We start from the raw sequence: 14,478 nt of genomic DNA, 5'->3' as shown, positions 1-14,478 counted from the left end.
TCATCCTGGAGGGGCTGCTAAATTGTAATATTCAACTGGGTCTATACAAAAAGTTATGAATTTTTAATTGACTGTATCAGTATGTTGTGTGTACCCATTTCCTAATAAAGAGGCAAACTAGCTTAAAAATGTAATTTAATGTAATCTAATTTCATTTAAAAAGCCTTCACCTGGAACCCAGTATCTTACATTATTTCTTGTTTCAGTTGATGTTTTATTATCTTTGGTGTAATTTTAAAGGGTTTAAAATGAATTCTTGAATCATTTTGTTAATAGATATTTCATGAGTAATGATTGGTTGTCAATGGTTATTTGATATTAGCAAATAAAAACATTTATGTCGTGATAAGAGTGATAACACGTTGTAGAGGCTATTGTGCACAGATATAAGTACAGGTGAGCCTTGAGATTTTGGCTGGCTCTTTGGTGTGCCTTGGGCACATTAAGTTTGAAAACCACTGATCTTGAGCCAGTGTTTAGTTTGTCTGGTCTGGGCTACTAGAACTGTGGCAATGCAACATGGTGGACTTCACAGACAAGGATCCAGTCTTTAAGTAGATATAAGCTACTCATTCAAAGGTAACGATTGGCACAGTTCTTGTTTTCAGGCTATTATACCTTATATTCCATTTCTGCCAATATATCCCTGTAAATCCTTCACAATGAACCTTTAACTGTCCAAAAAATGTTAATCGAAGTTTCAGTTTCAGTTCCAGCAGCTCAGTCCATAGGGTAGACTTGGGTTGGGAACCGGAGGGTCGCCTGTTCAAGTCCCTGTCTGGACCAAAATATGGGGCGTGGACTGGTAGCTGGTGAGGTGCCAGTTCACCTCCTGGGCACTGCCAAGGTGCCCTTGATCAAGGCACCTAACCCCCAACCGCTCGGAGCACCTGTCATGGGCGACCCCACTCTGACAGGTCCTGTTTGTGAGTGTGTGTGTTCGGACCTGTGTGTAATTGACAGCAGAGTGAAAAAATTGAATTTCCCCTCAGTGATTTATAAAATATACATATATATAAAAAATAAATAAATAAATTAATTAATTAAATTGCACTTGTTAATCAAACTGAATCTATGTGGTTTTTGAAATGTTGAAATATTCTGCAGGTTTTGCAGAGCTGCTGTTCTGGATTCCATCATGTACACATCCTGTAAATTCACACTTCACTTTACAGACTTAAAAAGATAACCATAACGCAAACTGATCCTGAATAAATGTTAACTATGGAACTATGGAATACAAGTGATTTTTTTGGCTGAAATTGTCCTGACTGGTATAAACCTGCAGGATCCAGAGGGAGCAGCCTGAACTACATGTCCCAGGCTCCCCTGTGGTCCCTCCCCCCGCATACCTCTGCTGTGTGCTCACGCTGCGCTGTGGGGATCCTGCACAGCACAAGTTGCCCCAACAGCAGCAGCGAGGCGCACGGCACTAAAGTTTCTCCACAGGAATGGGCAACTTTCAGAAGAGCGCTTTTCGTTTACATTTCACATCCTCGATCCTCGGAACAGCAAGGGATTGGATATAAGGATCGACTGTGCTGATCAACCAGCACCAGATTTTGGGATTTGTGTTGGTGATTTCTCAATCTTTGGATTGGTTGCGCTTCATCTGAAGATAAAACTGAAGAGGGGTGTTCTCTTGTGTGGCCAGAAAAATGTGTTCCTCTACGCAGGCTCGCAGTTTAGCGAGGTTTGCCGTGGTTTTTATTCTGTTTTTGAGGCTACAACGTGGATGTGGTGCTAACACAAGGACGTGTCCCCCTCCCTGCGTGTGTATTGGGGAGCTTTTGGACTGCAGTCGGGTGAAAAGGGGCCAAATTCCAGACACGATCCCGGAATGGACAGTTCAACTGTGAGTCCAGTTAAAGAGCCTCTGTGCATCTTTATCACTGTGTTGCATAGTTGTTTTATTTGTAACTTAATGGTTAATTTGTTGAAACATCTTTTCACATCTCTGCACTTTGGGGAATAAATTCTCTGTTTTCCTTCAGCACCGACGGGACCACATTCCTGTCGTAGTGAAAACGGAATAGGTTGTAAACCACTTTAAAATCTGGTGCTGCAGGAGAAAACAACTTTGAGTGGCTTTGCTTTTCTCTCATTTAAAATCGTCCTTATTTTATTTAAGTTCAAATCCAGGCTGTAAACTCACTGCAGAACTTTTCTGCCTCATTTAAAGTCACAGACAGGCATCAAGGTCCACCTGTGACTACAAATCTTGCTTGTAATCCGATTCAACACGTTGTCATGAATCTATTTATGTGCCTTATTAGGTTTTATTTGTTTTATTGGTCCTAGCAGCAGCACATCAGGCTCCTTGAGGCCACCAGGGAAGCACAAGCAGCCTTTCAGTGTGTGTTTTTACACATCAATGTGCCATTGTCAGTCCCTCCAGACCTCTTTATTAAAGTGTAAATACTTGTGAATAAATCTTCACAGTGCCTGCAGGTAATACTTTGAAAATGAGGCTTTCTCATGCATCTCTTTTGGATATATAGGTAGTAGTAGCAGTATTAATGGTGCCAATACTTGCAGTTTTAGTAGTAATAACAGCACTATAATAGCAGGTATCTCACATAGTAAAGACATTTATACAGTATATGGTTTGACAGAGTGGTTACATCCACATTTTTATTTGCAGTGATTGGAGTCAGTCTTCAGGTTTCAGCTTCACAGACCTCGAGGCCTTCAAAGCCATAAAGGCATAAATCAGATGCAGTCTGTGTGCAGCCTTGGACTGCTTCCTAAAGTAATATCTCCATTACTCTCCTGTTTGCCTTCTGGCTCTATAAGATGAGACAAGGCTGAGCTCGGCCTGTTGAAGCAGAAACACCAAACGCAACTTTTAATGGCATGTTCCTCGGTGTGTTCTACTTTACAGATAATTATTCTTACTGGATTTTTTTATTGCCCGGCGTTAAGCTGCAGTACTTGATTTTTATTGTACAGTGTTAGGGGCTGTAGCGCTTGATTCACTGCCTGGTCAATCCGTTGCCCTGCTGTTGGATTTAGTTTTTCTCTTTCTAAAATGTGCTGCTCTGGAAACTTGACGTTGCCAGAGAAAACAGACCCAGCCTGAGCCTCATAACCGAGGACGGCCTTCCAAAGAAAATGAAAAAAAAAAAAAAGTTCCACATGGGGGGAAAAATTCTTTTCACTCTGGCATGCTAATTTACGAGTGGCTCTCCAGCACATCTTAAACCCCTTAAACCGCCCGACCCTTTGTTTTCCAGCACCCCATTATTTCTGCTGAATTAGCAACTCCAGAGCCAGCGATGGTACTGATTAAGGAGGAGCGTGTAGGATTAGTTTGATTCAAACTCAGAAAGAAAAGGGGGAAGGAGAAAGTAGGAGGGAGAAGAGGAGAGGAGCATGAAGAAGTGGGATTAAGCCATGAATATCTGTGAGGTTGTTGGGAGAAATAAGATATAGATTTATGCCCAGATTTAATGCCTCTGTACTTTTAAAGGTTTAAGAGTGAGGCACAACTGTAGTTTTAATTTGAAAACAATTTTAATTTTAATACGTGGAGAACTTTGAGTCAAATACCGCAAGAAGCACTCATTTCTAGACGAGTACAGACTCCTTTGAGACTTTTACAAACATTTATCAGAGAGATTTATTGTTTTTTGGTGCTAAAGAAAGACATTTATTTGGCCAGGTACCTTTAATGCTCATTAAAAAAGACAGGAAGTAAGACAATAAAAGAAATCCTTGGGGTTTGTGTTATAGCTAATGCTAATTTATGTTAAAGCGTGTCAGCTACTTAGCCAGCATTCTCAGGTTGGAGCTACGCAGCAATCCTACGTGCTTTGTTTTTATGAAATTCAGCGAGTCACCAAGCTTATTTTAAAATAGAAACATACACCTTTGGAGAAGTATGAATTCCTTCAAGAATTTACAAACTTTTATCAGAGGAATTTAATGTTTTTTTGGCGCTAAAGAAGGATGTATATTTGGCCAGGTGCCTTAAATGCTTAGTAAAAAAAAGACAGGAAGTACGAGAATAATAGGAATCCTTGGGGTTTGTGTTAAAGCTAATGATAATTCATGGTGTGCTAACTACCTGCCTAACATTCTCAGGTCGAAGCTACCAAGCAGTCCTAAGTGCTTTGTATCATCTAGCAACTTACTGGCAAAATACTACATCAATTTATTTTAATAAACAGCAAACTCTGTGAGTCACCAAGCTTATTTTAGAATAGAAACATAAACCTTTGGAGAAGAATGAATTCCTTAGAGAATTTACAAACATTTATCAGAGGAAATTGATTTTTCAGAGCTAACGAACTGAACTTATTTGGCCAAGCATCGCCTACGCTCAATGAAAAAGACAGGAAGTAAGCCAAGAGGTAGACAAAAATAGGAATCCTTGGGGTCTGTGTTATAGCTAATGCTAACTTACAGGTATGTTAGCTAACATTCTGGGGTTGAAGCTACCTATCAATATTAGTACTCTGTGCTGTTAAACAATATGTGAATTAAGGGCAAAATACTACACCATTTAATTTTAATAAATAGAGAACTTTGTGGGTCAAAGAATGACATGAAACACTTATTCTTGAATAGAAACATACACCTTCGGAGGAGTGTACAAAGTCCTTCAAGAATTTATAAACATTTGGCTTTGAAGTCAATTTCAGCATGTTCAAGTCTGGCAAGGTAACACAGAAAATGATAGAAAGTACGAAAAGGAAGTAGATCACATTACCAATCTCAGCAGTTGACATCAAAGCTAGCACTAATTTTTGTTAGCTTCTTACCTGACTGTACAAGCGACCTGTTCTAGCGGATAGCTTACAAGCTAGCAAGCAAAGGTTTATCATACTAACCCTCGAAAATCACAAATATTGTGGTCATTAATGAAAAGTACTGCATACATCTGTATTTTTCCCCTTGTTTTCTCTTTAGCATTCTATTTTTTGGCTATGTTAAAAGTTTTTGTCTTTGGCCCTGATCATTAAAAGGCATTTTCAGACTATCAGAGTTTTGGTTACTCCTTTAGAGGAACTGCCTTATGGCAAAGTCCCCAAAGAACTACATACCATCAAGAGCTTTTTTTCTGTTTGCGTTCACACCACCAGTAGGCACACTGAAGTGACGCAAGCCGGCCAGCGGTTATCACTGTAAGTGGCTAGTGTATGCGGTATTGTTGCAGTCAAAACTGCTTTGTATTTCCACTGTCACATATGCTTAACAAAGCTTGGACTCAACTACTGGTCCATTTGTCCTATGTTTTCAGCCTTTTACCTTCCGTTATAATCTGTTGTTTTTGTTTTATATTTTTTGTTGTTGACATGTCTTAGCAGGGCTTTAAAAATGGCGGTTGCCGGTGTCGCATTAGCTGTGTTCAACCAAACAACCAACACGAGTAAGTTAGTCATAGAAGAGTACCTACTCTGTGATGGGAGCTAAAAAGTCCCTCCAAACAGTGTCATAAGAACTACAATTGTTCCTAGTTCTTGCCATACAGACACAACAACATGGGAGTTCTTAGATCTAGGTTTTTAGAGCTATGACAAAGCTCCTGTGGTCTGAAAATACCTGGAGATTGATGAGAAACATTTATGAAACTTGATGAAAACTTCTTTCCCATTATCATAATCTGAGATGTTACTGACAGCTGCTCTTGTGACCTAAAGAGTGGCTCATTTATTCACTTTTCAGCCTTTGATAAGAAAGTCACACGGTACATTTTCACCAGACCAGCAGATACAGGCTGAAGCCTGTATGCAGCAGTGTGTTATCTTGCTCCGCTCACAGCCTGCTTTGTGAGGGAAGTGGTCGTGTCAGAGCTACTTAGGGTTTATCTTGGGAGTATGATAGGACACCTTTCCCTTATGGCCCCCAGCACTGGAACTACAACAGAAACAACAACACATATGCTTGGAAAGAAAAGGAAGAGGATAGTGGGGGAAGTTAGCAATAGTGAGGCTAGGAGTAAAACTCTAGTTGAGTGGTTCATGAAACTTTCCACAAGAGAACTAAAACCTGCCCCAGAAAATTCGACAGGGGTGTTTCAGGCATATGAAAGGCGTCCCTCTCGCTTTTCCAGGCATTGTGAATACATTAGCAGTTGATAGGTTCTTCCCCTCCTCCCAGAGCTCCTTGATGGATTCCAGATGAGGGAGGTAAGGAGGCGGAGGGGGAGGGGGAGAGGGTGAGGGGGTGTAAAAAAAAAAAGTGTCTGGCACCGCAGCGTTGATCGTGCGCAGCAGCGTCAATAACTCCACCACTTTATGGTGCACGAGGCTCCGCTTGCCAGACTCCTTGAGCTGGTTTTCAGGCTTCTTTTCAAAACAGGCAGCAAAAACAAGAGTCTCACCCCCAGTGAGCTGCAGCCAAGACTTCAGTCCAAGCTCAGGCTCAGTTGAGTTTGAGTCAGGCTCAGATCCAAGGGGGGTTCAGACAAAATGAAGACATAGACCAGAGCTACTACTGTAGACTACAATAGGCAATAAGCAACTGATGTATATATCCTTCTTAATGTAAAAATATTCCTTAAGAAGCTTCCAAAAATGTGCAAAAATCTAGGCGTTCTGATGTAAAACCTGACTAATCAATACAAACATTGCTTTGTTCTTGAAGCATAATGTATGAAATGCTAGACATGAATATTAAGGGAAATACATTTTATTAATCTGTTGGATCTGGTTTGGAAGTTCGTAAATTTTAAAGTCAAAACTGGCATGCGGTTAATACAAGTCCAGACACCAGAAAAGAGGTCTGGTCCAAGCCTCGGCCAGCACCGAAGCCTCAGCTCCAGCGGTTTATTGACTTCCCTCGCCAGGTTTCGGCCTCCTTTCAGCACAAAGGGAATCTCGCCCCACAATAACTTATCAGCTTGTCTGTTTTGGCTCTGCTCCTCAGCAGAGGCCTGGATATGAAGTGAGCTGTTCTGGCATGGACGTTCTCCTCTGTGTTACAAGGAAGGGATGAAAAGCAAGTTTTACTTTTAGGCCTTTTTTGGGCTTGAATGGGAAGCAGTTTGTTTTGGAAGTTTTTCCATTAGCAAAAAACAATACTTTGAGCTATTATTTTAATAGTTTGTCCTGAAGTGAAAATGTGTCTCTTTAGTGATAGCTAGTGTGTGTGTGTGTGTGTGTGTGTGTATTTATGTATCTCTATGTGGGGTGGGAGGGTTGGGTTTATTTTTATTTTTATAAAGTTGATTTGATTTGAAGTGAACACCCACTATTAGAAAATAAAGAATGAACTACTAATTTTAGAACTGGTTGAACTACTTTGTTGGGAAGATGTGGGGGAAAAAAACTTAAGTCATCAGTTTCTTAAGTTATATTCACCTGCAAAATGACAATTTGTATATTAATTACCCACCATGTGTTACCTAAAACTCATGAAGAAAAGTGTGGTTCTTCTCCCATGACTCCAGGGTGAATGAAGAATCCAAAAAAGGCAAACATTGATAATGAATTGGAATAAATGTACTCAGAAGTTTTTGTGAAGGACTGAGCATATGACTGGGTAAATGAGACGAGGGTTATACTGCACGAATTGTGCAAGAGTTTGTAAATAGATATTTTGATATAAATTTGCTGTTCTTGAACGTGAAGAATGTTCGCCTTTTTTGGATTCTTCGTTCACAGTAGAGGCATACTAGAAAAGTGAAGTTTTCTTCACAAATTCAGTGTAACCTATGCTGAGTAATTGATACACAAATGATCGTTTTATAGGGGAAGTGTTCTTTCAAGCCCAGTTTACATCAAGCAGTACGGTACAGTTCAGGTTGGTACGCGTTTTTTCTGTTTCCACTGCGTAAAAAGTTGTGAATGGCACCAATGGAACCGTTCTGTACCGTTCCCATTTTTGATCATCCCTCTGTTGAGGTACCCAGCACACAGATGTGGTACTGTTTGCAGTGGAAACGCCAGTGACTTCATGGTGACTTTAGGTGATATCTGAAACTGTATTCAGTTTTATTTACATCGTCTGTTTGTGACAGTACGTCAGCAATAACTCTTGTTCTTGCTTATTTTTGTGACCGTTCTGCTTCATTTCATCCCCGTCAGATTTGCACTAACCCAAACTTTAATTACAGTGACTTTCCTTTGATGCGTTTCCCCTGTTCACAGTGTCAAGGCACAATAACACAGTGAATTTGTATGTAATTATGTTTGCTGTGTTGACCTAAATGGAGGACTGCAGCAGCTGAGAAGTACAGTCCATGGTGTATACTTTTCCCTTAATTTTTGCCTTCTTTTTTTTTCCTTCACAGGGACCTGAACCATAACAAATTGCAGGTGCTTGACAGCACTTTGTTTTCCAAACTGCAACATTTAAGTGAAATGTAAGTACGCTTTGTTGTTCTCAGTGCTTTCTAGAGTAAACGCAGGATTTTACAAACAGCCTCCATCACTGTTCTGCATGTGACAAACTGTTTCTTTTTCTCAATGTGTGCAGAAAGCTGAACCACAATGAACTGGATGCAATACCTGATCTGGGCCCTTACTCTTCGAACATAACGACACTTATCTTGTAAGTAAGACTTTTATTAAATTCTGTGAGCACTTATCCAGACTCTCACTTCAGACTAGTGTCGAGGATAATCCAGAGTTGTCATTGCTGGTTAAAATAGTGAGCTGGGAAGTGGTTCCTCCCCCTTCTTTCCCTCCGGAGAGCAAACCCTTTTGGCTGAGCTGGTTCCCAGACAGGGCAGCAGTCTGAGACATGGCAGCCAGCCCCAGACGGGTCACGTGGTAGAAGACAAATGCCATCAACAGAAATGGAAATGTTTTGTTTGGTGGCTTTTGCTGCTGTTGGTGTATTTTTAACCTGGAGGCAGTGACGTGACGCTGGAGAGAGGGAAAATCTGTCATGTGAAAATCCAAATTTGGGGATTTTTATGTGGATGCATCTGTGTGGCCATTTATAGGACTCAGAAGTGAATGGTGGTTCATCTGAAAACAAGGTTTTAAGTTCCTGAGAATGCAAAAATGTGTTTGTCTGTCTTCGTAAGGAAGATGATTTTGTGTATATATGGAGCAGAAACAACAGTGTCTTAAAACATTTGGCTGATTTTGTGAGATTATCTGGAGTAAAACTGTCATATTTCATCCTGCTCAGACACTAACCAGAAGATTCTTTGGTGTATTGTTGTGCAATACGTGCTTTCAGAAGAACACCAGATATTAGTTTGTGAAACCTCAACAATTTTATTTGCTTTCTCTGGCACGTCTCTCCAAAAACCAACTGACATGAAGTTATTGTAGAAGAATGTATCCGTCTCCCGGCTTGATGAGGCGTATTCCTTATCAAGCCCCAACACGGCGCTCAGCAGCAGCCACAGGGTGTGTGGCCGTCAGACAATTTGTTTGCACGTTTAGCGCAGGAGCGTCACCTCCAGCTATAAATTTCAGCACAAAGAAGATGGGCGGAATGGTTTGTGTAAGTCAAAGCAAGCTCCTCTACACCTTAGATGTCATTTTTTACCGCATTATTTGAGGGCTAATAAGTGTATATTTTATTTAAGTTTCCCTACTACACAATTTTTTTATTCTGAGCCAAGAAAAAAACGTTTTACTTTTTGTTCCACATACAAATAACACCTGGTGTGAATGGCTGCATTGTTCTCTGAATGGTTCGAAAGAGGTCACAGGTTCATCATGCCATAACTGCTGTGTGTGCTGTCCAAGTACCCTTGAGCAACTCTGGATTGAAGTGCAGAGTTCCTGCACAGATTCAGTTTAAAAAATTCCAGACTTTAGCCAAACCATAATTTCTTTATTCGATTTGTTGTTCAGTGTGGTTTATCCGAAGTCGTGTCATCCCTGTTAACTCTGATTTTAAAGCAGGATTTAGCAGGATCCATTTTCAGAAATGGAATATAATATTCATAAATATGTTTTTATTAATGTGAATCACTAAGGAAAAGCCAAGTTGTGTTTACATTAGTTTAGATTGAGCTGTTTATATCTACACAGGGAGTGGGTCCTCTTACAAGCAGCCCTCCATGTTGCATCGCCATGTTTCTACAGTAACCCAGAATGGACAAACCAAACACTGGCTCTAGATAGGGCCTTTTAGTTTTTTTTTTGTTTTGTTTTGTTTTTTGTTACCTGAAAGCCACGGTTGATTCTACTAAATGCTTAGACAGGGAGGGGTGAGCTGACAAATATTCAGTTAGTTTCACTCTTCAATCAAATTGAGTTATTTTTTCCTTCAAAGTTACATGTCTGTTTTTGACCATGTAACAGTAATGCCCAGTGAAAAAGACAGGAAGTAGAAGAGGTAGGAATTCTAGCAGTTTGCCTCATAGCTAATGCTAATTTATGTTAGCTACTTATCTAACCATCCAGAGTTATAGTGGTTTGCTTCATAGCTAATGCTAATTTATATTAGCTGTGTACCTAGCCATCCAGAATTTAATGGTTTGCTTCATAGCTAGTGCTAATTTATGTTAGCTACTTACCTAAGCATCCAGAGTTTTAACTAGTTAGCCTAGCTAATAGCTCTAAGCTAGTAAGCCACAGTTTCCTATTTCCTAACCCCTAAAATTCTTAATGCCATGGTAATTTGATTTTTAAAAAGACTTGATTAACACTGATATTTGTATAGTAAGTTTTCAGTGTAGCAGACAAGTTGGTTGCTAACTTGCTACTTTGCTATCTTGCTTGGATTGTTTTGAGATAGTCTTTTGGCTCCACTCTTTAAGGTCAAAGTGGTGTCATATGTGCCTTAATACACTCCAGATAAAGTTTATTTTTCAAAGCAGCAAATGTCACCGCAAATAAAAGCAGTTTTAAATCAATAACAGATAAAAACATTGCATTTTTTTGTAAAGCCTTGTCTGTCCTCCCTAAGTTGACACTGTCTTTTTGTCTGAAAGGATCACATTTAGTTATACAGAACTGTAAAGTCAGGGGCATAATTCAGTTCAAACAAAGCAATATGAAGAAGAGCACACACAGAAGAAACTGAAATTCACACTTGCCCTCACACTCACACTGCCTGTGTTGGCTGCCGCCCTCCTCCTTCAGATTAGGTGGCGTTGTGTGATTTTTCCAGAATTTCTCTCCCGTCTTCAGTTTCTCCGAGCTGGGAGGGTAGTAAAGAGAAGAAGAAAAAAAAGACCTCGGGGTATCGAATACCACTTATTCAAACAGCCAGTCAGACATAGCGGCAGCTCTCGCCGACTTCTTTGACCTCGCAGCTCTGAGTAAAAACAAACGGCAATAACCCTGCAGCTGGTAGTAATTGAGTCGTGATCATCTTAATTAATTGAACAATTTCCCAGGAATTTATGGAGGGGGTAAACCCCACCGCCGCTAAATCCCTCTGCCCGTGTTCAGGGGGGTTCAAACAAATGACCTGGAGATTCCACGTCTGATTAGGTATATTAGGAGGTGAGCCTATTGGTATGTCTACGGAAATGGGAACCTTGTAGAAGACGAGGATTACAAACCGAAACAGTAGTGATTAAAGTGCCAGTTTCATATGTGCGATAGGGATTCAACTAAAGAACATTTTCATAATCTGTTAGTTGTTTTTGATTAATTAATTTATTGTCTAGTCTATTAAAAGGTCTTTTTCACTATTTCCCTAATTCCAAGTTGATCTAAATTCATGTATCCATCTTTTAATTTCTTTTTGTCAACATCAGTTAACCTCTTCTGTGTGAAATTCAAAATTTCTGATGTTAGACATCTTTAAACCCACCTCTGAACCTAATAGTTTACTTTGGTTGCACTTAACCTGTCACCAAAGTGTAGATTAAGCTTACTCACTCTGACAAGTGGGACCAAAAAATAATCTGTCCAAAATTCAGTCATAAATTTACTTTAAAATTGTCTTGAAAATGTCTGATACCTGTGTTAGCTCTGAAAACTCGGCAAAAAAACTAAGAAAATGTCATCTCATTCACAGTTTGATTGACAGGTGATCTCCTAGAACTGAATGGCAGGAACACCACAGTAAAGTGAACTTTATGAACTTATATAGCACCCATAATTTGACATTTTTCAGTGCTGCAGGCGCTACAGAAATATATCGATACTTCAGGAATTTTACAGCTCCCCTCTCATTTTACGTGAAGGTCCTTCAGTTCACGTGTTAATACGATCCCTGCCTCTCTCCGCTCCAAGCCGACGTGTTAGGATGATCAGCCATCCGAGTGAGATATGTGCAGAGTTTAATATGGCGTCTCAACAGCGAACGCAGCCCCTGGTTTTCATTACAGGCGCCACTGCAGAGAGAGGGAGTCATCAGATGGCTTCTCAAAACTCTGTTCTTTTTCCAATAGGAAATACCACACACTCGCACATGAACGCACCACCACACAACCACACACACACACACACACACACACACACACACACACACACTACGAGAGAGACAGTTTTAGAAAAAGCGACTTTCCATTTAAAGAGCTTCCCCCATTAAAGGCATTAGTCCCTGCTCAGTGGACAAAGCTTTCCCGAAAACACAACAACAAAACAACTTCATAATGGATGTTGGAATCTTACGTAACAACATAACTTTACAGTGTGTAAAAGTGGTCAGTTTGACAGCCAAAAATACTGGTTTCATCAAGGGTGCTGGCAGGTACGTGCTTGTGTGAAACCCACATCATGTTGGTGCAATAAGCCTGTAATAGTTCTCAAAAAAAAAAAAAAAAAAAAGAGTTAGACTGACTTTACACCCATAGGAAACATTGTGTGTGGTTGCAGTCACAGCAGCACAACAGCATTGATTTAGTGTCTATCTTCCACTTGCCTCAGTTTAATAATGAGTGCATATTCTATCAATACTCAAGATGCCTCAGGCTGTTATTGACACATGGCTGGCCTTCTATTGACTTCCACTAACAGCGGCAAAGCCCTACAACCACAGCTGTAATGGCTCTATAATCACGTTATCTGATAGCAGCAAGTGGATGAACAAATTTGAAGTGTGTGTAATTGAAGTGTACAATGCTCGGCTTGTTTGTGTGTGGAGGAGGCGGAAGAGTGCTCGTCCAGTTGTTGTTGAGATGAGAGGGGGGGGAAGGAAAACAGTAGGGTTGGCCCAAGTGTTTGCAATTGTCTGGCCGTGCAGTCACACAGAGTTTATGGTTGACTTGGTGTTTAAAGGTGCGCCACAGAAGAAGAGTACTGCGTATAATGAATCTTAGAGGTCTCATAGGTTAATGGAATACTTAGTTGGCTGGATACCTACCCAGCGAAACTTCAGGATTGTGCCCGGGCCACACGCTGTACACAGCGCTGCCTTGCTAATATTTCACAATAAAACGCCTTGTGTTAACAAAGGGATTCTGTCAACAGAAACCTTGTCAGAGGGATTTTACTTTGAAACGGACACAGGAAATGTTGAGTTTGAAAATAAACATTTATATTTTTCATATCTGTGACTGACAGACATTGTAAGATGGAAAAAATAAACAAGACTCCTATTCTCAAGATAAGTGGTTCCCAACTGGTCGGTCACAGTCCAAAAGTGGGTCACAGATCCATTCTGAATGGACCACAAGTGACTTGCGATGTCAAGTTTACAAGAAAACAAACTTTAATTTCAAGTGCATTTCATTTCTGACGTAGACTTTTTATTTTGAAGTACTGTTTCTTCCTGTGGATTGAGTGAATGGACGACTACTTGACAGAGACAAAGAACAAGATGGACGATGATGAGTGGACGATGTATTGATCCGTGTGGACCTTGAAGTAGTGACTAAGTACAAATCTGGACCTCATGGCTGAACCAGTTGGGAACCACTGCTCTAGATATTCTGCAGCTGAGCAGGACTGCTCACATGAGCAGTGTGGCTGCTCATGAGGTTCCGACACGCACACATGCTGCTCGTGCAGGCTTTGTGGCCCAGGTGTTCGGCTATGTCCACACTAATAGGTTTTTGTTTTAAAACGCATAACTGCTGCTATTGTTAAACCTGGCTTCCACACGACTGTGGTGTTTTGGAACCCCTAAAACAAAGACTTTAAAAGGCTCTGACCCCGTTTTATGTTGAAAGCCCTGGGGTTGCGTTTAAGCCTGGACAGGTGGAAACGGAGACTTCTGAAAACAATCCTTCCTGTGTGGGTTACGTTACTCCTTTCCCATTGCTGTGGCTTTTTCAGATAATGGATAATGCTCCCAGTACCACTCAGGTGTTGAGGTATTTGCTTTCCTGGTACCCCCAGTCAGCTTTCCGACACCTTTACCACGTCTTCCTTGGTCCATACAAAGAAATCTCTGGTATTCCTCAATAATGCTCCAAAGAACAGAAACAGAAATAGTAACTGTTTGGAGAAGCACTGGATGTTGACTTAATGCACACGAACAAAGGACGGAGATGCAGCTAGCAGGTTTTGAGTCAGAGCACAGCAGATTTATTTCAAAGGCAGATTTATTTCAATTCTCTAAATGACTCATAGGTTTGTGGTTTGAGCTCTGCAATGACAAGTACAAACATATTGACAATAAATCAAACATCAAGTAATATTGTGCGGCGACAAGGTGAATCAA

At 40.5% G+C, this 14,478-nt stretch overlaps 1 protein-coding gene across 1 annotated transcript in view; it reads left to right on the top strand.

The window, feature by feature from the left end:
• The first annotated feature begins 1,385 nt into the window (after window positions 1-1,385).
• lrig3 (leucine-rich repeats and immunoglobulin-like domains 3) overlaps window positions 1,386-14,478 on the top strand; it is a 28,528-nt gene continuing 15,435 nt past the window's right edge. The window contains exons 1-3 of the mRNA XM_049566328.1: window positions 1,386-1,855; window positions 8,240-8,311; window positions 8,425-8,499. Of these exons, the coding sequence (XP_049422285.1) occupies window positions 1,659-1,855; window positions 8,240-8,311; window positions 8,425-8,499 (344 nt within the window). The 5' untranslated portion in view covers window positions 1,386-1,658. The remainder of the gene's footprint in view (window positions 1,856-8,239; window positions 8,312-8,424; window positions 8,500-14,478) is intronic.

Source organism: Epinephelus fuscoguttatus, linkage group LG22, assembly GCF_011397635.1.
Source record: "Epinephelus fuscoguttatus linkage group LG22, E.fuscoguttatus.final_Chr_v1".
NCBI classification, from domain to species: Eukaryota; Metazoa; Chordata; class Actinopteri; order Perciformes; family Serranidae; genus Epinephelus; species Epinephelus fuscoguttatus.
Note: the sequence above shows the minus strand (reverse complement) of the source record. Positions and strands in the feature narration are given on the sequence as shown.